This window comes from Lynx rufus, unplaced genomic scaffold (assembly GCF_022079265.1).
Source record: "Lynx rufus isolate CCGP_SWC_20201006 ecotype Redwood Valley unplaced genomic scaffold, mLynRuf1.p SCAF_1, whole genome shotgun sequence".
NCBI lineage: Eukaryota > Metazoa > Chordata > Mammalia > Carnivora > Felidae > Lynx > Lynx rufus.
Window position 1 is genome coordinate 13,993,829 of NW_025814823.1, and position 24,353 is coordinate 14,018,181.

Below are 24,353 nucleotides of genomic sequence, written 5' to 3' on the forward strand. Positions count from 1 at the left end.
TACTTAAACTCTCTTAACAAAATTGAGATTTTCTTGATTTTTTTTTTCTTATGGTTTTTTTTTTTTTTTTTTTTGGGCTCTAAGTAGCAATCCAAAAGAATGTGCCATTTACATATTTCTAAAATTTTTATTTTATTTTATTTTATTTTATTTTATTTTATTTTATTTTATTATTATTTTTTTAATGTTTATTCATTTTTGAGAGACAGAGAGAGATGGAGAATGAGTGGGGAAGGGGCAGTGAGAAAAGGAGACACGGAATCCGAAGCAGGCTCCAGGCCCTGAGCTGTCAGCATAGAGCCTGACATGGGGTGGAACTCAGGATCCGTGAGGTCATGACCTGAGCCGAAGTCGGATGCTCAACTGACTGAGCCACCCAGGCGCCCCTGAAATTTTGATTTTATAAGTAATGCAGTGTTTACACCTGTGTATATAATAATTAACTTCTGTCTTTGATTTATGTAGGATTATTGAGAATAGTTACTGTGTAATATGTTAGAGTGCTTTTCTCAGCATACTCACAAAGACATTGAAAATTTTGTTTTATAAAAATCTTTTTGGGCGCCTGGGTGGCTCAGTCTGTTGAGCGTCTGACTTCGGCTCAGCTCATGATCTCACAGTTTGAGATTTTGAGCCCCACATGGGGCTCTGTGCTGACAGCTCAAAACCTGGAACCAGCTTCAGATTCTGTGACTCCCTCTCTTTCTGACCCTCCCCGGCTCACACTCTGTCTCTCTCTCTCAAAAATAAATAAACATTAAAAAAAATTTTTTTTAATTCTCAGTAAGGGAAAATAACGTAGAAGCATTCTAATATTCATTTATTAGCTTATTTTGTGTCTTTTAATGATAGGGCTTTAAAAGTTATATTATACAGTCTGATATATTATTCTGTCATTTATGACTTTTTTATTGCTTTTAATCTTGATAATGCCTAAAATTTACTAGATGTTCACCATGAGTTTGAATCTCTGCTAAGCATTCCATCTGTTAATTTTGTTCAATTGTTTATATGTAATGTAATTATATATACATAGACATGTTTACACATACACATAGGCGTATACATATAGCTTGTAGTCGGTATCACTATTATTTTGTACGTCAGGAAGGTGAAAGTTGGTACAAAGTGATAGAACTAAAATTTGAATCATGTCTATGTGACTGAGAGCCCTTGTTCTCTAACACTATAGCATGGTAGAGTTTTCTCTACTCCAGGCACATCATATATTCACACATACTAATTTCTGCTTCAGAAAACTAATTTATAATTTACAGAAAAGTTGTAAGAATTTTATAAAGAATTACTAAAACTCCACCATGTTTCCCAGTGTTTAATATGTTACCACATAGACTTTATCATTCTCCATTTTATGCAAATATAATCAGACCTACATATATGTGTATGTATTTTTTTCTAAATCAAGAATAAATTGTAGATGTGATACCTTATTACCTTAAATATTTTCCTGTTAATTTCCTAAAAGACACTCTCTTAGATAACCAAAGGCAACCATTTAAATCCTGGTAATTTAACATTAATACAATGGTATCATCTAATCCAAAGATAGCATTTAAATTTCACCAATTATTCCAATAATACCCTTTTTAGAAAAAAATCTCTTTTTTTCCCCTCTTAATCCAATTTGAGAATCATATATTGCATTTAAGTTACCTTGTCACCTGAATATTCTTCAATATAGAAAAGTTATTTTTAGCATTTTTGTCTTCCATGACCTTCACATTTTTGAAGAATAGAAGCAAATTACTTTGTAGAATGTCCCTTAATTTGGATTTGTTTGATATTTGCCCATGATGATTCAGGTTTTTCATTTTTGGACGCAGTCACGCACAAGTCATACCAATTCTGTCACATTGTATCACGTCAAGAAGCACGTGGCGTTCAGTTGTCGTATTACTGGAGATGTTAATTTTGATCATTTGATTAATGTGGTGTCTGCCAGTATTCTTCATTATAAAATTACTACTTTCTCTTTTGGAATAATAAGTATTTGGTGGAGAAATACATTGAGACTATGTAAATATCCTGTTCTTCAACAAACCTTCACTTACTGGTTTTAGTTCATCAGTGAATCTTGTCATAATTGATCTTTATTGTGATTGCTGCTAAATGACATTATTTCCTAAGCCATTTATTAGTTTGTAAGGAGGAACTTGTTTTTTTCTCTTCCAATTATTTGTTCATTTTATATCAGCAAATATTTCATGGATTTCTATTTTATTCAGTGTATTACATGAATAGTTGGCATACTTTCTCTGCAAGGGGCCACACAGAAATAGTTTAGGCTTAGGGAGCCTTATGGTCTCTGTTGCAAGTAGTCAACTCTGCCAGCGTATAACAAAAACAACCATAGACAGTATGTAAATGATTAGATACGGTTTGTTTCAAACAAATGGAAATTTTTAAGTTTTAACGGATTTAGCCCAGAGAGTATACCCTGGGTTGTATCATTATTTATTCGATGTTAAAGTTGTCTCAGATTTGGCTAGTAGGAGACTTTCACCTTAGTTTTGGGGTCTTTATGACAGATGTCCATAATTTTTCAGTCCTGGCTCTTTCCCACAAGAGAGCCAGAGTTTTTGGTTCATGTTATACTTATCTCAGTCCTGGAATCAGACATTTCTCCAAGGAGCCCTGGTTTGGTTGGTGGATATGGTTTCAGAAACCAAGATTTGGGTGTTAGTGTGCTTATTTGGCTTATTGCACTTTGAGTGTTATCGCTTGTAGGCATTCTTCATGGATGTAGGAGACACAAGTTTATACATAGATACCTTCAATTCTGATTTAAAACCACTTGGTTCAGTGTAGTCTCAAACTTATTATATTTATAGCTTTCTTCCTTCAATATTGAAAAATCTGGCTTACATTATCTTTAATATATTTATACATTTGCTCATTCTACTTTATGAAACAGTGTTCCGACACATGCACCATCACCTTCTCAGCTTTGACGTTGCCAGTCAGCTCTGACCATCTCTTCACCTCTAACTCTGGATGGTCCTTGTCACCTCCTTAGCCCTAATTGTTTCTTTGCCCCTGACCACACTCCTGGCTCTTGTTGTCTCCTCGCCATGACCGTGAAGGTCCTGCCAGACTTACTTGCCTCCTTGGCCCTGCCAAACTCTGGTGTCTCCTTGAGCTCTGTTGGTTTCTCCTATCCCAGGGCCCTTAACCTGGCTGGCTCTGACTCAAGGAGACAGGAGGGAAGAAACCAAATAAATATATTGTGAAGAAAACTGACAAGAAAGTGGAGAGAATTTGTTTTTCTTTATAGTTTGATTTATTCTTTTTTAATGCATCTTTTTATTTGTTATTTTTAATCCATCTGAAATTAATTTTGATATTTAGTAAAATGTGAGGTTCTGACTTGAAACATAGCTTTCTAAATAACTTTTTTTAAATACCATTTTGAACTAAAATGCTTTCTTTTAACAATAGTCAATTTGTACTATGCTAGCTGTTCGTAGTACTTCCTGATTCATATGTAGGCTCTGACTTGAGAGCTAGGATCTTTTTGCTTTGACTCTTATTTAATACTTTTGTCCCTTAAATTATTATTATATCAGGTTCACTATAAAAATTCATATTAACAGATATCGTGGCAACAGATATCATTAGCAAATGGAATCATACAAAGGCCTATTAAAAAAAAAACAACTTACTGTTCTCTCAAGGAGCCAGTATTACCAGTCTTGTATGTTCTTCTACCCTCTTTTTCTCTGCTCATACAGGCACAGTTTTACCCGTGTCTACGTGTAGGTCCTTCAGATGAGGCGTGTTTCATAATTTTTGTATTTTTGAATATGTCATAAATGCAAATATGTTAATACGTGATAAACCTTACATAGGTCTCACCAAGCTTAAGAAATAGAACATTACCATAAACCTGTATGTCCCTGTCCTTGGTCATATCTTCTTCCCATTCCTAGCCATAGAGATAACCCCATCCTCTATTTTATGTTTTATGTTTTTTGTTTTAGGTTTTTTATGCCTTTTCCTTACTTGAGGGCTTATTATTTTTTTACTTGTGCTTTACCATTTTGCTATTTATGTATGGATTCCTAACCTATTGATTGTTTAGCTTCTGTATTTTATATAAATGGTACATTTGTGATTTGTTACATCACTCAATTTTATATTTGTGAGATACATCTTTTTTTTGTAAAATATGGATCTGTATCATGTATATGCTTAAAACCCACACATATGTATGTATTTTTTCCAACATGCTCTTTACATTGTACAATATCTGACAGTAGTAATTATAGCTAACATTTACTGAGCGCTTGTGATTAAAATGGACCAGGGACTATTCTGGTCCCTTTACATATGTTGATCTATTTAACCATTACAAAATATCCTATGACATAACCATGATTTTTATTCTTATCCTTATAGTAGAAAAAGAAACAACTGACACTTTCAGACAGTATAAAACTTTTCTAATTTCATTAAATGGAAGTAAGGGTATTATTACTAAGATAATGGCTGTCTCTACTGGGTTGGGATGGAGGATGTGATCAAGATGTAGCTCAGAGCTGAGGACTGGCATGGGGTGAGGACTTCAGTGCACTGGAGCGAGCTGCTGTGCAGCCGGTTGTTAAATATTCAGGGATTTTACAACCTCGTTTTTAAACTATTAGTAGATTGATCTTGAATTCAGTCATGATGGGAACTCTTAAACAGCAAAAATCAGAAATCTGCAATTATTTAATCTGATTTAAGTCAGGACCTCACCCCTCCACTCTTGTGTAGTTCCTTTACCTGCACACCGGTTGTTACTGGCTTTCTTTGCCAGTTTGCTGTCAGTGTTCAGTATCTGGATCTACAAAGTGATTATACAGGTATTAATTCTGAACTCTTCATTAAGGTGTATGTTTACATCTTCTATATATGTGCTATATTTCACCATGAAAAAGAGTTGAAAAATTAATACTAAATATTGGTAAGGAAGGAAAAGGTAGCTTGTATCCTGTTGCCAGCAGTGGGGCAAAAAATGTAGAGTGCAGTCTGGGAAATGAGAAAGAGATTTCCTTCTCAAGAGTAGATGGAATGGATTATTTGATAATAATTTGCATGTAAATATTGAGTGAATAAGATGTTATAAATTATACATAAAGTGATTTTTATTTTAAAACTTATGAAGAAGCTATGTAAATACTCATTGCTTCAAGAAAGCTTTATGGTTCTAGCTACATACTTAAAGGTATAATTTAATTATTACATTATATGTATGACATATATCATTTAATGTTCTCATTTATTGGTAATTAGATATTTGCAGTTAATTACTTTGAAATTTAGATGTTATGATGAAATTAACATGTGTACTTTAACTGTTCACATTCATTTATTCACTCATAAGCATTTATTGAGTGTCCACCATAATATGTATTTAGTATATTTAAGTCACATAGGAAAAAAAGCTGCAAAACAAACATTAGCATGTCACTTTTCTGTGCTTTATCATATAATGTGTGGGGTGAAATGGAGATGGTCTTTAAATGAAGACTGGTTTAATTGAAGATGAAAGAAATGTTAGGGAAACTTGATTTGGGGGAAAAGGGAACCTATTAATAAAAAGTAGGAAAAAATATTTAATGTAAACACTTGATGATTATGCACTTATGAATGGATGATATTCTAATTATTTAAAAAGTAATTCTTTCCTCCAAATCTCAAGTTTGGCGAATAATTTGAAATTGCCAAAATCTGAAAATAAATGCTTGGATCCTCTGATATAATTGAAATTAGATAGCATTAATATTAATGAGTATTAAAATAAATACAACTATTAAAGAATCCATAGTGTTCCAACATAATTGCATTATGTTTGTTGAATATCGTGAGGTTTTTTTTTTCCCTTTTGTTTTTGTTTTTGTTTTCTGTTTTATTCTAGATGGTCCCCGGCCATCACAAAAAGAAATTATATCGCTACGGGCATTTATGCTACTTTTTCTGAAACAGCTCATACTAAAGGTAAAATAATTTTACATAATTTAGAATTTCAATATATTAAGTGTAAAAGAATTTTTGGCATAGTTTAAAATCAATATTGTAAAATTAGCAGTAGCTATCTTTAACTTATGAATAGCTTTTAACACTCTAAAGTAAATCTTACTGTTAACTTTTGTGAAACTTCACCTTTTGTTAATCCTTTTTTGAGATCCTCTATTCTAAGAGATATATCTGAAATGGACAAGGAACATATGCATTAGAAATGAGCATAAAGTTTTTATTCCAGAAAACAGTCTGTATACCTGTTTGAGAAGTCTTACATTATATCTTTTATCACAGTAGGATTTTTAAAAGATTAAGATAAAGAGAAATGAAAAACAAAGGTAATATATGCACAATTGATATTATAAAGTTTTGCAGTAATTTGCATCATTTTAAGAAAAGAATAAATTCTTAGAAAATAGTAATATGAATACAGTTTAGATGATCACAATATACCAACTCTTGATAGTGATGGTCAGTCAAATCAGCAACTTCAAAAGACTAGATACAGCGTTCCAAATATTTATTTATTTAACTCGAAATAATATAGTCTATGAATTATGAAGTATTTAAACATTTTAATGAAAACATCACTACTTTTAAATTGTTCACATTTTTTAAATGATCGTTTTGATGCCTGCCTTTAAAGTTTTAATTTTAGATTTAAAATTAAGTAATACACATTTTTTTAAAAATTAGGACCGAGGGGTCAAGGAAGATGAACTTCAGAGTATATTAAATTACCTACTTACCATGCATGAGGTAGGACATGGTCTGGGTCTTTGTTTTAATTATTTTATTCAAAGCAGTAGAATAAAATATTAACTATAGAAATATTGGTGATCCTTATGCAGGATGAAAATATTCATGATGTGTTACAGTTGCTAGTGGCTTTAATGTCAGAACATCCAGCCTCAATGATCCCAGCATTTGATCAAAGAAATGGAATAAGGTATGATTATAATATTAGTATTATTAATAGACTTTAATTGAGTACAGTTTTGCTTTCTAGAATAACCCCTACTCTAGGAACTTTTGAATAAATACAGCAAAATCTTATATACAAGAAGGGGATAAGTGGAGAAACTAGTATTGATCTTCTAATACTCAAGAAAACTGATGAAATATATCAAGAATGGGTCTTGGGTCTCAAAAAGAGTAATTAAATTGTTGCTGTAGTAAAGACTTTTCAAGTAGTGGGAAGAACAAATACATATGTATATATTTTTCAGGAAGACAAAAGAGAATAGTATATTTCAGCAAAAGAGAGCACTAGAAAATTATATGAGTTTAGTCTCAAGAAATACATAGTGAACAGATTTGGAAGGTCCACATAATAGAAAGTTCAGATTTTATATTTTGTTGGTGACGAAATAAAATATTTTGAAAGGGGAACTGATTTGCTTAGAGTTCCATTTTGTTTTGATTTACAGTCAGCAGTGTGGAAAATGAACTGGAGAGGGATAAAACTGATGTAGCAAAAAGAGTAGAGAGATTATTTTATTCATCAGTATTGGGGATGATGGGTTAGGGCAGTGGCAATACAATTGGAACAAAAGGACAAAATTAAAAGAGATGAAGACTAACTTTAGTCAGAATGACTGTAAGTAATTATGTAGATAAGTGAAAAATAGTTCCTTGATTAGTATTCTTATGAATATAACCTATACCCCAGGCCCTTAGGGATTCTCCTTTTTTATTTTTGTGAAGTCTTAATTATTAGAACGAAGAGGAAATGTAAGTTATGCCATATGCAACTCAGTGCGCTTCCACAGGTTATAAAAAGAATTTTGAAATAATGTACCTGCCAAGGTATTTTATTAGTGCATCTTTTATTTGGCCATTTATATCAGCAAGTGACAGTTTTCTAGATCAGAGAAAACAGTCACGTCATTTCTATGTGGCTGTCCTATTTGTGATATCAATAATACTTTTGAGTTTACAATGGAGTTGCTAATCTGTTTGAAGAAGATTACACGTTTAATTATTAACAACTACAAGTATTTTCTTACTATGAGGTTGAATTGTATAAAATTGCTGATACTTAACTGTTTACTAAATAAATAATGGCAGTTTCATATGTTCCAACTTAATAATATAATACAGTTATACTTCTCTTCTTAAATTATATTTAGATTGAACAATTAGTATCCTTGACCTTAGATTCTAGTATCTGCTTTATTTATTATATTAATTGATAAATGAATTAATTGAAAATATCCTCCTCATCCCTGTGGATGATACCAACCTTAGATTGGTTAATATGAAATGCAGACATAGGATTTTTCATTACTTTGACATGGTAAAAATATGATCATACAAAGGAGAGTGGCTAGGTCTTTAGGGGAGTGAAATAGTAATTTAAATGTATAGTGTGAATGGAATGATTAGGCACAATGAATACCAAGACCTGGTTGCTCATGATTGACACCTGCTAAACGTGTCATATTGTCACCAATGTGTTCAAAACAATGACAGAGATGGAAGAATTTCTACTTCACTTTTTCCACTTGAAAAAAATGTGGTGACTGTAGGCTTTGTTAAAAATATGGAAAAAGTAGGCTTATTCTATAGGACATTTAATGGTCTGTATCCTAGAAAGTAGGTACGTAAGGATAACAGTTACATATAAAATATTTTCTGGGGAAACTTCTGATTAATTATAATTTATACACACTAAGAAATGAATACAAAGAATGAATTTAATTTAAGTTTGGTGATATTTTAACTGACTTTAAGGAAGACCATGTGAAATATGAAATACAACATTGAACTGAGTAGCTAAAAATGTGGTATTTTTATATCTGAAATTCTTTAAAGAAAAGAACAAATAAGTACTTATCTCAATATAGACAATATTCTGACTTAATATAGTAAGCTCAAACAGATGAATTAGGATTCACCTAATTATCTTATTATATTGCAAGTAGGTTCATTAACTGATTTGTCAGTAAATTTCCTATTCATATTGTATTGCAAATCCAGTGTTTGTTTCTTGTTTTGTAAGGAACACTTATCTAGTTGTGAAGAAAATCCTGTGTAATGTAGATGAATGATGGCCCTCGATGTTTCCATGTTTCACTTGTCAATCATAATTTCTGTTAGTCCTGGGTGGATCTTATGCCTTTGTTATACCTAAATTTGAAGTTATTTCTAGAAAATGGGAATTCTGTGGGAGTTTCTCGTTCCATGTCTGAAGCTAGTCACATTTTTAGGCTGTGAACTTCTACTTCTGTTCTCAAGATTATTTTTTCTGTTGAAGGTTCTTTCTCACGATTTCCTGAATAGTTCTTTTCCTGACATGTATAACTTTCCTAGTCTCATACTTGTTCTTTTTTTTTTTTCATTACTGATCTTTGTCTTTAAACATTCTAAAAATCAATCTCAGTGTAAATACATATTTATTTAGGAACTTGAGGCTTTTGAAAAACTTCATCTTCTAAAGGAAATAGTTACCTCTAGAGTTTACCTAGTCTGTTCTTCAATTGAGTAACACACAAGTAAGAGGCAATATCAACAATATATTATTTTCTTTTTTAATAGTATAAGCCATTATTAAACATAAAACAGATGTCACTAGCTTTAAGTTATTTGTTTCCCTTTGTTAATGTTACTGAAATAATATAAAAATTGTACTGTATCTTCTAATACCAACTTTTTTGTTTGGCCTAGATTACCTCATTTTAAAAATATAAAATGACATTGTATTTTTCAAAAAGAATTTAATACAGTAAAGCATATCCCAATTTTATAGGTCCCACTTTAGGTTCTTCTTCAAAGAACTTTCTTAAATTGTAGAATGAGTTTGAAAAGAATTATTACCCACTACTACCTTATAGAAAAAATACTTTTATGTTTTGAAGAAAACAAAAGACAAACATTTTTAGATATTTATAAATGTTATAATGAATATAGCCCTATTCTTATATAGTATATGAAGTGCCTCTATAGGTTAGGTTAGGTTAGGTGAGGTTTTGTGTTGCTAGCAGAGACTTTTTTGCTCCAAGTAACAGAAAAATTCTCAAACCGATTAAAGTAAAAACAAAATAATGCGTTTGTTATAGAAATCTCATTAGGATAAGAACAAGGAATTGGAAAGCTAGAAGGAAACAACTTTGCTTTCTCTGCTACTTCCTGTATGGTTGCTTTGTTCTTCCTTTTGTGTATAGACTCATCTATGTGGACAAAACAAGACTGCATTATCCTTTCTATTTTAAATACTTTTTTTATTCAGGAGCCCCCAAAATGCTAGATATTGTTTCTCAGAGCTCATTCCAAATGCTCAGAAAAGAGAAATAATTGGGCAACTATCTATCCATGATCCAATTAGCTATAAACAAGAAAAAAAGGTCATTATGTAGAAATGTCAGAGGCAGTTCTAATAGAAGGGGAAATGTGGCTTAACTAATCATGTATCTTAAAATAGAAAAAATGTCTTTTAAACATGCCTGGAAGGCAGTGCTTATAAGCAACGAATCACATTGAATGTTTGAGTATTTATTGGAAGACCAAGTTTATAGAAAAATTTGTAAAATATGATAATTTTTAATTTTTCCAAAGAATTTTAAATCCTGAGAGGTACTTTATATTTTTTATATTTATGGTTTGTTTGTAAAGTATATAGTGCTTCTATTTTTAATATTTGTAGGTGCTTAAAAGGTCATTTATTTCTGTATTTTTTAGAGTAATCTACAAATTATTGGCCTCTAAAAGTGAAAGTATTTGGGTTCAAGCTCTGAAGGTTCTGGGATACTTTCTGAAGCATTTAGGTCACAAGTAAGTTGATGTTTTTCATAATGAATTGTGAAAATATCTATTTAAATTGTATTTTTAGTAGTTTCATATCTAATATAGCATGAAATTTGACTTGAATAATCTTACAGTGGAAAAGAATAGCTTCCTATGATAACAATTGTGAAAGTGTTTTATGAAAGCATGTTTATTAATAGTAGATTATAGAACAAATTCACAATTTAAGTAATATAATTTATTTCTATTTGTTTGCTAAAGAAAATACTGTTCATCTTAAAGATGTAATAACATATTTCGTCAAATCAAATAAATCACATATGGATATGATTTCAGTGAAAACTTTCGTGACACAGGGAATACAGTGTATATGAGAGCTGCTCTTTTGCTGACATGTTAAGTCATTATTATTTGTATTTTTTTCTAACATTGAGGCCTATGGATTATTTTTGTTATTTGAAGATCCTAGAATATTTCTTTTTTCCCCAAAGTCTAGAATTTAGATACTGTCACTTGCTGATATAATGAGTATTTTTCATATTATGTTGTCCAGTGCAAAATTATTCTTTATAAAATCCATTTTCTATACAAATGAGCCCAACAGGGTATCATCTAACTGTTGCTAGATATGGAGCTCCTCTCAGAACCTCACTGTTGTCATTTCATTTTGGTATTTAAATTTTCAGAGAGTTTATTGATAACACTGATGAAAACTACACACGATCTAGGTAAAACATCTCAAACATGCTAAATAGTCTGGAAGAGTAGATATTATTTTTATTTTGGTACCAAATTGATAGTCAAGTAAGTGAAAATAGACATATTATAAATACAGGGAATAGTTCACCAAAACCAGGATTGTAGGAAGGAGTTATGCATATTTGAGGAACTGTAAATGTGTATTAGTTGATTGAATACTGAGACTGAGAAGCATGTGTACTTTTAATATTAAGAGAAAAGGACTGCTCATTTAAATTTGGTTAAGTAAGAGAAATTGACTAGGAGACATTAAAGGATTCTAGCCCTAGATGCAACCTCTTAAAAATTGTTAAGAAGACACATTGAAAAATATAGAAATGTGGAAAACTTAAGCAAAACTAACCAACAGAGGGGCACCTGGGTGGGTTAGTTGGTTAAGCCTTGACTCTTGGTTTTGGCTCAGGTCATGATCTCACAGTTGGTGGGATCGAGCCCCATATCGGGCTTTGTGCTGACAGCATGGAGCCTCCTTTGAATTCTCTTCTCTCTCCTTTCCCTCTCTCTCTGCCCCTTGCCAGCTCATGCTCTCTCTCTCTCTCAATCTCTCTCTCTCAGAATAAATGAAAAACATTAACAAATCTTAAAAAAAAACAAAAAACTAACCAGCAGATAAGAACACTCACTGGGAAAACATTGCTATAGAATACATAATAATTGCAATTATTAAATTAGCAAATTAGAAATTTACCATAAGTTTAAAAAGTAAGATATGAATTGCTGCTGAGGAAGGAGTACTACTAAGCAGAATTTCATTAAGTTAGAAGACATGGTAGGATAACACAGAAGTGTTGGATCATAGACTAACAGAACTTTGGAGGAAAGTTTCTATTTTATTTTTATTGAAGAAAAAAACTTCCATACAAATAAAAATGAAATCAGAAGAAACTCAAAGGAAGATGAACTATGTGGTTGGCATAGTAAGATACACAGAAGATAAAAATGAAAACAAGGCAAATAATATGAGAAATTTAAGAAATATAATAAGAGTTTAGAAGAATTAGAGAGAAAATGATTGCTGTACAAAGTATGGAAGTTCCAGTAGTGGCCTAAATTGAATTTCCAACTAAGAAAAGCAGAACAGTGGAACTAAACAAATATTTAAAGCTATAATTCAGTGAAGTCCTAATATAAGATTTTACCATCCATTTTAAAAGATCATTCTGAGTACCAGGGAGAATTTTCCTAGAATGGTCAGCACAAAAGTATACTATTGGTCTTAAATATTAGTCTTAAATCACCTATTTTAAGAAAAATTCAATTGATCACAATAATAAAAACCCAGATCTATGTGCAAGAAACATACAAAAATAAAGTGATTTAGAAAGGCGGAAAATTAAAGGATAACTAAATGTTATACCACATGCATACAAGTGAGGAAAACAGGAATCATCTTAATATTGGACAAATTAGAAGTCAAGCCGAAAAGCAATAAATAACATAAAGAAGGATACATAATGTTACAGGGTGAAACTTTCATAAAAAAGAAATTGTGGGATAAATAATACAATTACCATTAGTTTGAAATACTAAAACAAAGTTTAATCCACCTATCTTGGTTCATAAAAAAATCCAGGGGGAAAGTAATCTAAATAGTAAGGTAAATCTGATTAATATAGTTTGAAATCTGTACCATGTTAACATGGAACATTTATAAAAATTTGACATCAAAGTAGTATACATCAAAGAAGAATTCCAAAACATAAAGACAAAACAGACAATATTCTTTTAATAAAACACAGTAAAATTAGAAAATAGGAACAAAGTCAGAAACCAAAGTTTCTTCTACCTAGAAATTTAAAGTTTATTAAGCAATTTTTGTGTCAATGAGAAAATACAAACAGCAGAATTTTTTCAATATTTTATTAAAATTATTGTATTGTATTGTATTGTATTGTATTGTATTGTATTGTATTTTTTATCATGAGTGTACTCTTTAATCCCCATCCCCTATTTCTCCCATCTCCCCACATACCCTCTGGTAACCATCTGCTTATTCTCTATAGTTAAGAGTCTATTTCTTGGTTTGTCTCTTTTTTTTTCCTTTTCTTGTTTGTTTTGTTTCTTAAATTCCACATATGAGTGAGGTCATATAGTATTTGTCTTTCTCTGAATGACTTATTTTGCTTAGCATTATACTCTCTAGCCCTATTTATATTGTTGCAAATGGCAAGATTTCATTCTTTTTTATGATAATATCGACAATATTATTCACAATATTATCACAATAATATTCCATTGTGTTTCTATACCACATCTTCTTTATCCATTCATCTGTCAATGGACTGGGCTGTTTCTATAGATTGGCTATTATAAATAATGTTGCAATAACCATAGGGGTGCATATATCCGTTTGAATTACGTTTTTGTATTTGGGGGGTAAATATCCAGTAGCGCAATTCCTAGATCATTGGGTAGTTCTATTTTTAATTTTTTGAGGAACCTCTATGCTGTTTTCCATAGTGGCTACACCAATTTGCATTCCCATCAGCAGTGCAAGAGGGTTCCTTTTTCTCCATATTCTCACCAACCCTAATGAGGTGATATTTCATTGTAGTTTTGATTTACATTTCCCTGATAATGAATGGTATTGAGTATCTTTTCATGTGTTTGTTGGACATCTATATGTCTTCTTTGGAGAAATGTCTGTTCATGTTGTCTGCCCATTTTTAATTGGATTATTTGTTTCTTGGTATTGACGTATGTCAGTATTTATATATTTTGGATACTAATCCTTTTTCAGATATGTCATTTGCAAATATCTTCTCCCAGTCTGTAGGCTACCTTTTAGTTTTATTGGCTGTTTCCCTTGCTCTGCAGAAACATTTTAGTTTGACGTGATCCCAGTAGTTTATGTTGGCTTGCCTCAAGAAACATATCTAGAAAAATGTTGCTATGGCTGATGGTGAAAGATTACTGCCTATGCTCTCTTGTAGGAATTTTACTGTTTCACATTTAGATCTTTAATCAGTTTTCATTTGTTTTTGTGTATGGGGAGAGATATTGGTCTGGTTTCATTCTTTTGCAGGTGGCTGTCCAGTTTTCCACATACCATTTGTTGAAAAGACTGTCAGTTTCCCATTGAATATTCAGTCCTTTGTTGAAGATTACAAAATCATTGTGCAGAAATCTGTTGCATCCCTATACACTCATAATGAAGCAGCAGAAAGTGAAATTGAGAAAACAGTTCCTTTTACAACTGAACTAAAAACAATAAAATGTTTAGGAATAAACCTAACTTAAGAGGTGAAAGATCCGTATTCTGAAAACTGTCAGGGGTGCGTGGGTGGCTCAGTTGGTTAAGCGTCTGACTTCAGCTCAGGTCATGATCTCGCAGTTTGTGGGATCATGCCCCATGTCAGGCTCTGTGCTGTCAGCTCAGAACCTGGAGCCTGCCTCAGATTCTGTGTCTCCCTCTCCCTCTCTGCCTGTCTTCCACTCGTGGTTTGTCTCTCTCTGTCTCTCAAAAATATGTAAATGTTAAAAAAATTGAAAACTATAAAACACTGATGAAAGAAATTTAAGAATACACAAAGAAATAAGACATTCCATGCTTATGAATTGGGAGAACAAATAATGTTAAAATGTCTATATGATCCAATGCAACTTACAAATTTAATGCAATCCCTATCAAAATACCAATAGCATTTTGCACAGAACTAGGACAGACAATCCTAAAATTTGTATGGAAAACAGTCTTGAAAAATAAAAATAAAACTGGAGGTATTGTAATTCCAGATTTCAAGTTATATTACAAAGTGGTAATAATTAGTGGTGCCTGGGTGGCTCAGTCAGTTAAACATCCAAGTCTTGATTTTGGCTCAGGTCATGATCTCATGGGATCAAGCCCCGCATTGGGTTCTGTGCTGATAACGCAGAACCTGCTTGAGATTCTCTCCCTCCCTCTCTCTTAGCCCCCTCTCCACTTGTGCGTGCATGTGCATGCTCTCTCTCTCTTTCAATAAATAAATAAATAGGGGTGCCTGAGTGGCTTAGTCAGTCGAGCATCCGACTTCGGCTTGGGTCATGATCTTGCGGTTCATAAGTTTGAGCCCCACATCGGGCTTGCTGCTGTCAGCATGGAGCCTGTTTTGGATCCTCTGTCCCCTTCTCTATCTGCTCCTTCCCTGCTTGCACTCTCTCTCTCAAAAATAAAACATTTAAAATAAAATTAAAATAAATAGACATTTAGTAAAAAAAAAAAAAATAAAGTGGTAGTAATTAAAACAGTATGGTACTGGCATAAAAAGTAGACACATAGATCAGTGGAATAGAACAAAAAACTCAGAAATAAACCCACAATTATATGGACAAATAGCAGAATTAAAAAAAAAAACTTTCACAAACCTATGAGATACAGCCCAGGAAGTGTTTAGAAGAATATCCATAGTTATACAGCAATAAAAAGAAAATACAGAGAAAAACAATTAAAATGTCTAAGTTAGGAAAAGAATAACCAAATAAATGGAAGAAAGTAATTAATAAATAGACAAGTAGGAATATCGTGATTTGGGATATAAAAAGTCATTTAAAAAGCTAGTTTTTTTTTTAAACTCATGACATAAATGGATGTCATCATTAAGCAGCTTAATAAAGGACAAAAATATGAATGTATAAAATAAATTATAATTTCCATAATTAATATACAAACTGAAGAAATTAAAAGAATTTTACATGATCATTTTGTACAACTTTCCCTAGAAACTGGTAAGACAACCTAGTAGAAAAAGGGGGAAAGGATATGCATGAGTGGTCAGCTTATAGAGGAGAATATGCATGGCATATAAATATTTAAAAAGAAGGGAGTCCTACTGGTGTAAGGGAAATATAACCTAAAACTAAAGTAAGAAATAATTTTTCACATATTAGATTGACAGAATTCTCAAAATTCCACATCCTGTCTTTGTTAGCAAGATTGTTGGGGGGAGCAAGCATTCTTGCACATCAGAACTTAAATTAGCATAGTCCCATTTAGAGTGAAGTGTTAATTTTGATGAATGTCTGTTGAAATTACAAATACATATAGTTTTTAACACGGCAATTTATGTCTTGTACACATGTGAAATAATGATTCTTCAGAGGTACTCGTTGTATTGTTTATATTTGTAAGGGTTAAGAGAAATCTTAAATTTCTATTAATAGGGGATTTGCCAAAAAAATGATGGTTTATTCATTAAATGGAATACCATGCAGTTGTAAAACAAAACTGTTAAGACTCAGTATATTGATATCACAACTAAATTGTTACATGATTAAAAACAAATAGTATAGATAAGTGTTTATTTGATTTAATTTTGTATAAAAAAGAGGATATAAGTATATAATAGTTCCTATATTACATTAAGAAAATCTAGTAGAATATGTAAGAAACAAGAAATTACAAACAGTGGCTCCTTATGGGGAATTGGTACATGCACATACATATATATATATATATATATATATATACACACACACACACACACATACATATATATATATGTGTGTGTATGTGTATATATGTGTGTGTATGTGCATGTATATATATATATGTATACATATATATATGTATGTATACATATATATATGTATATACACACATATATATATACACACACATACATACATACATACATACATAAAATTCATTGGCTATCAAGTTGGACTGCATTGGTTTGGATCCTGGCTTAGCCACACATTTTTTGAATGGTTTTGGAAATATCCTTGAGCCTCAGTTTTTATCCTACATGAGTAAAACTATACTCCTTTCTCACTGAGTTTTAAGGATAAATGATACAGTAGATGTAAAAGAGTTAATCACAGTACATTGCAATAAGATGCTTTAAATATTTGGCAAAAAGGTAATAGGTGCAATTTAACCTGTAATTCTGGTAAAAACAGGTCGTATCTTAAGTATAATAAGATATTTATCTTAAATATAAAATTTAAACATGAAATACTAGTATCCTTTAGATCAGTAAGATAAGTATTTCTACTATATTATTACTATTGTTCAAGATTTGAAACAAATAAAACATAATTATTAGGGAGGAGGAAATAATGTTTGTAAAGGCTTTGATTATATACCTCAAAACCTAAGAAAATTGTCTCTAAAACTGTTAAGAAATGAAATGTCACCCAAACTCAGTGTCTTATTTGTGTCTGGCAGTGAATCTGAGTTGGGTCCATGAATGAAGCTAAACTGAAGGTGCATTGGTCCTTTGCAATGCCTAGTTTGTAATTTCTGTCAAGTGCCTGGGATATAGGTTGTGAGATAATCCATATACTTTGTCAGCTGAAGTAGAGATAGGTTTGATATCCATCATTAAAATTGAGAAGTCTGTTCCAAATAATATATACACAGCTACTCCTTCCTCCTGAAGATGGAACTCAAATAAATCCTCTCTACTTGAGTGTGAGATGGACTTGCTGTTTTTTTCCAAAGGATAGTGAAACCTGGCAGTGATTTTCCCTATTGATTAAGGCTGACATCAACAGTTCTGTATCATGTTGATATCATGTATTCCCTGATATGATGTAATGAGAAAGGCACTTCATCTCTGTGGTATTCTTCTAAACGTAATAATAATAATCCCAGTCTAGTCCAGAGAAGGTATCATATATCCCCAAATTGAGGGATATTCTACAAAATACTTGACCAATACTCTGCAAAACTGTCAAAGGGCATGAGAAACAAGGAACAGGAAAACTGCTGCAGAGCAGAGGAGTTTAAGGAGATATGATGACTAAATGAAAGGTGGTATTCTGGATTGGGTCCTGAACAGAAGAAGGACATTAGGGAAAACGGGTAAAATATTAATAAAAGTCTGTAGTTTAGTTAAAACGTTATACTTATGTTGATTTCTTAGTTTTGACATATGTATCATGATTAGATAAGATAGTAACATATGGGGAAGTTGGGTAAATAATATATGGGTACTCTCTGTACTATCTTTTCACCATTTCTGTAAATCTTAAAAATTTTCAAAATAAAAAGCTATATAAAACTGAAAAACTTAACTTGGGTGTATGCTTCAATAGAAAGCCAAACTGTTCTTTCATGGAAGTGGTCTGATTATAGTTATCCTCAGAACAGAATCTAACAAATCATTCAAATAGATGATCAAAATGCCTAAACGGCTGTACTGTAATACAACTATGATGATTTTAGCTTATAAAAATTTAAAAGCCTATGTTATTGAATGTTCATTGTGGAAATAAAAATTCTCAACCAAGTATATTTGTCTGATGTCTTAACTTCAAACCCTGTAATTTCTGGGTGAATTCTCCAAGTTAATCACACTCTAAATGAATCAGCTTGCTGTGTGTAGTGTTGACTACAGGCCTGAGAGTTATATACTGACAGTTGTTTTAACCTAATGGTTTCTTTTCCAACTAGTTGAAATTACCCAGTTTTTCTGGCAGAACCAATTGTCTGTTAACAAAAAGTAGTGATGTAGGTTCTGGGAGTATGAGAGGTGGAAAGAAGTTTCCTTCCCATATATTTTCAACATCTAACCTATTGGCTTTCTTCAGGCAAATGTTGGTTCCTATGTGTACCTGGGGTAGCAGCAGAGAAAACAAGACAACTGGTGAGGGGTTTTCTCTCCCATGGGAATGACAGGCAGCTGAAGAATTATGTTAGAAGCCTAAAGAAAAGACTAAAAAGCAGCAAATTTTGAGAGATCATTTTTCTGTCAAAGATCTCTGCCTCTTACTTTCTCTCCTTTGCACCCCCCTCCCTCCTGAGAGGTGTTAACATTGGCTTCTATGTAAGTGACCACCAGAAGGCCAAGAAGTATCTGAAATGATGGGTTGAATCTTCCCTGTCCTTGAATTTGTGGGAGTGCAGAAATATTGGAATGCCACAATGCTGGCTCCAGGACTTAACAACAAGCTAGGTTTTATACTACAGATCAGTTATCTTAGGCGGTCCTCTACCTTACAGCACCTGCAGGGATCCCATCATGTAAAACCCACAGCAGTGAGATCTGACCTCAACTGTGTAAAAAAGAAAAATAGCAACTCATTAAAGGCTAGTAGCCAGAGACAGGAGATAAGAGAGAGTCATCAAACTATGTACTCTATGAAATAGAACTAGTGGAGGGGGCTATGGTGGAATCTTTGAATTTTATTTTTAAGAAGAGCATTTAAGATTCAAGTAGGGAACCAAAAATGATATTCTGCCTCGTTAGCTCATGATTTGTTTTCCAGTCCATCCAAATTAGTGGACTGTAAGTTCCCAAAGCATGGGTCCAAAAATAGAAAGAGAAAAGATAACGAATATAGGAGACTAAACATGTGAATAAGAATTCTTATAGGAGAGGGGCGCCTGGGTGGCGCAGTCGGTTAAGCGTCTGACTTCAGCCAGGTCACGATCTCGCGGTCCGTGAGTTCGAGCCCCGCGTCAGGCTCTGGGCTGATGGCTCGGAGCCTGGAGCCTGTTTCTGATTCTGTGTCTCCCTCTCTCTCTGCCCCTCCCCCGTTCATGCTCTGTCTCTCTCTGTCCCAAAAAAATAAATAAACGTTGAAAAAAAAATTAAAAAAAAAAAAAGAATTCTTATAGGAGAAAAATAGTGGGTAAAACAATACCTTGAAATACTTTGTACTACTAGAAACTTAGAAATTTTGAATAAAATACAACAGAAATCCTTTCGGATGAATAGCTGAGCACAAAAAAGTAGTTAAATTCTCATATGCCAAAAATGAAAACCAAACATAATGGGAGAAATAATTCTTAAGAAACAAGGTAATATTAAAACAAACCATGAAGCTTTAAAAAAATCACAGTAACTTCTAGAAATTAAAAGGTAGTAATTAAAATTAACTCCATGGACATGTTAAACAGATGAGAAAAACTTAAGAAAGAATTGGTGAGCTGAAAGATAGAAATGAAGAAATTACCCAGAATGTAGCATCAAGAGACAAAGATGACAAATAAGAAAGGAGGTTAAGAGATGGAAAAAGAATGAAAGTTTTCATAGAATGAAATACCCAGGAATGAATTTAACCAAGGATATAAAAGATCTACAAACAAAACTAAACCTAAACTAGACTAAAAGTAAAACTAAAACTGAAAACTAAAAATATGCTTGATTAGCATATTCATTATTCTCAAACACACACAAAAATAGAAAACTTGTCAGTGGAAGTCATAAAATTGTCCAAAATGTAAATAAATTGTCATAAAGATGACTTGTCACCCACAATTCAATTAAGAAATCACTGATAAAAATCAAACTAATACAATGGAAATGTACATATTGTAAATAACTCATAACAAGAAATTACTGTACACATTATAAAGTGTTTAGAATCAAAACTGAGAATGTTGTGTATTTACACTTCTGAGAGTTGGCCTAAGTAGTATTGGAGGCAACTGATAGTCATAAGTATTATATTAAAAAAAGAAAGGTGATGGGGCACCTGGGTGGCTCAGTTGGTTGAGCGTCCGACTTTGGCTCAGGTCATGATCTCGCGGCTTGTGAGTTTGAGCCCCACGTCAGGCTTTGTGCTGACAGCTCGGAGCCTGGAGTCTGCTTCGGATTCTGTGTCCCTCTCTAGCTCTGCCCCTCCCTCGCTCATGCTCTGTCTGTCTCTCTCTCAAGGATAAATAAAACATTTTTTAAAAATTAAAAATAAAGTGTTTTGCCTTTTCCCCCCTAGGTTTTTAATTTTATGCTGAATGTAAGGATAGTTTAACATCAGAATATCCTTTAATATAATCTCCTTATTAACACATTGAAGAATAGCTATGTAATTACGCAAATGAATACAAGCAATTTTGGTAAAATTCAGTATCCATTCATCATCAAAATTCCTAGGAAAGCAGGAATAGAAAATGATTTCTTTAACCTGATAAGGTCTGTCTACTTGGAAGTAACCATCGTCCTGTTTAGTAGTAAAATATTAGAAGCATTCCCCTTCAATAGCTACAAGTTAATGTAAGCCTGTTTTCACCAGCCCTATTCAAGATCTTATTAAACAGTATACTGACATTCATAGAACAGTCAGCAAATTGTTTTAAGTGTAGAATATATAATGGGCTGGGCTATAAAACATAAAACAAGTTTCAATACATTTAAAAGAATTGAGGTCAAACAACATGTTTTCTTTGACCACAACAAAATTAAGTAAGAAATCAACAGCAGAAAGAGCTTTGGTAAATTGCTTGATAGTAAGAACCCCTAGGTCAAAGAAATCTCACAGCAAAATAGAAAATAGTTTGATTTGTATAAATCCACAACATATAACATATAACCAGAGCATATAACAACTAACTGAATTCTCATGCATTGCTGATGGGAATGTAAAATGCTCTAGCCATGTTCCAGAAGAGTTTTCTAATTTCTTAAAAAATGTAACACTTACCACATACCCTGGCATTTCCATGCTTGCATACCTACTTGGGAGAAATGACGGCATATGTCCACAACTGGACTTGTGCATGGATGTTTTTAATACCATTATCCAGAATAGTTCAAAACTGGAAATAATCCAAAATTCCATTAATTAGTGAATGGATAAACAAAGTATCATATGTCCATACAATGGAATACCAATGCACAATTAAAAGGAAACAAACTACTGATGCACACTATGACATTAATGCATCCTAAAAATCATTATGCTAAAAGGAAGAGGCCTGATGGAGAAGAGCACGTGTTACATGTTTTCATTCATATGAAATCTCCAGAATGCAGTTAGTGATTATTATATTGGGCTAGTGATGGGAGTGGGGATTGACTACAAGGCACAAGAGAATTTTTTAGGGTGATGAAAATGTTGGAACTGGAAATTTATGATAATTGCGTGACTCTATAAGGTTTTCAAATAATTACTAAATTATATACTTACATGAATTTTATGTTCATGTTGGTGAGAGAAGCTGCTGGTCAAATGCATTTACACTTTGATGGTACAAGTATGAATGTACATATTTTTGGAGGCAATAAATTGCAGAGTCTCATAAAATTAAATATAAAAGCTTTTAACACCCATCATTTCAGTTACAAGAATTTATTCCAAGTAAATAGTCATGGATATATACCCAAAGATTTACCTAAAAGGGCAAAGTTTTGTTCATGGTAGAAAAAAAATTGGAAATAGCATCAATGTCAACAGTCATCAATGGATGTAATGTGCTGCATACTTATTATATTTAATGACTGAAAATTCAAGACAGGATAACAGGAAAAAAAGTATAAATTACCTTATACAGAATTAGTTTCATCATATTGATATCATCTATATTTATTTATCACCATATTTGTATGCATAGTCATTAATCTAGAAGAACATAAACTGACACTTTATAATGATTTTCTCTGAGTTACGGAAATTATGGGTTTCTTTTACCTTTGTCTTGTTTCAACATACTGTCTGAGTTTGTTACAAGAAGTATTCTTTGACTATCCAAAAAAAAAAAAAAGGCTTGTTTATTTTGTGAAGAAGAAAATTGGATTATATTTTCATTGGGATGTTAGTAAGCTAATAAATGTATAATTTGTATGACATTAAAAGGTTACTCTTTTTTTTAAAAAAGATTACATTCTTAATCCAAATGGACAGAAATCCTATAAAATTCAAAGGGTAAAGCAAATAGGCACTAAAGCCTGAAGTCTGTTTAGGTCTTAAAGTTAAGTAGGTTCAAAATTTTAGTTTCTCTAGTCTATGCCCTATTGAAGTCTTTTTGAGCAGAATGCATTGAGTTGGGTCTTTCATTAGGGATTCTGTGGGAAACAAAGTCACGTGGGGATCATGGGGAGTATAGCTCACCCACACTCTGCCTGAGATCATGGATGGCATTTTTGGCTATCTCTTCAGTGCTGTGCAGCAAAAATTATTGATAAACATTGTTTTAAAGCAAACTGCAGGAGGAAGCTGACCCATCTCTTCTCTGGTATATACAGAGGATTCTTCAATTCCCCCACAAAAGGCTAGAATATAGCTGCTCTATAGAAATTTACATTATAGAAGATAATCAGAAGGGCATGAATTTCTTTAGTAGCTGAAATTATACTGGTGCAGGTAAGAGATTATTGTAAATTCCTAATTAGGCTATTCCAGGTAGCCTAATTTGGATAACTTTTACCAGCTTCATGTATCAGAGAGATATATAAAGGAATACACTTTAGCATTTGTTCTTTCTTGATTAGGGAGCAAAGGAAAGTTTAAGTCGTCCTTGCCTTGGGTGTCGCCTGAATTGGAAAATACTTAAAGCCTTCCCCTCTATAATCCCATAATATCCATTAGTCCTGATTTTTAAAAATTTTTTAATGACCAGTTGACCTTTTTTCAGTCGTGTTTAAGTGTTTCGCAAACACAGCCACAAGACAAACGTGTGCCTAAGCTCTTGGGTTTCAGTTATTTTGCTGTTTCCCTCCCTGGACTGAGGAGAATTAGGTGGGGGGAAACAGCTGCCCTGTGTCTTTTGTTGTACAGTGTGGAGCTTGGAGGCTGATGTTAGAAGAGAGGATTTCCAGGTGAGTGGTACCCAGATAAATGGTTCATTATTTGATTTCTGTATTAATTAAAGTAACAATGGCTGCTGCAGCAGACAGACACAATTTTAGCTGCTTATCAAACTAGTAGTTTCTTATTCATTGACAATCCAAATGGGTGTTCCACAGTAGGTGGCTTTCTTGCAAGCTGTGATTTAGAGACCTGGGCTGCTGCTTCCATCTTGTCCTCCCTGTCTTCGTCATGTGGCTCCTGTGTTTCTGCCTTGGAGACAGAGCATGGAAGACGTGCATGAGTGCTTTTCTGTGGGCCAGGCCTGAAAATGGTTCATGACTTTCCTGCTCACATTCCACTGGCTAAAACTCAGTTAAATGGTCACACCTGAG

General features: G+C 32.7%; 1 protein-coding gene across 7 annotated transcripts in view; it reads left to right on the forward strand.

The window, feature by feature from the left end:
* Positions 1-24,353, forward strand: part of NBEA (neurobeachin) — a 691,423-nt gene that overhangs the window by 172,137 nt on the left and 494,933 nt on the right. For all 7 annotated transcript variants that reach the window (XM_047078787.1, XM_047078803.1, XM_047078809.1 and 4 more), the window contains 4 exons: positions 5,921-6,000; positions 6,721-6,783; positions 6,876-6,973; positions 10,705-10,797. In XM_047078787.1, the coding sequence (XP_046934743.1) occupies positions 5,921-6,000; positions 6,721-6,783; positions 6,876-6,973; positions 10,705-10,797 (334 nt within the window). The remainder of the gene's footprint in view (positions 1-5,920; positions 6,001-6,720; positions 6,784-6,875; positions 6,974-10,704; positions 10,798-24,353) is intronic.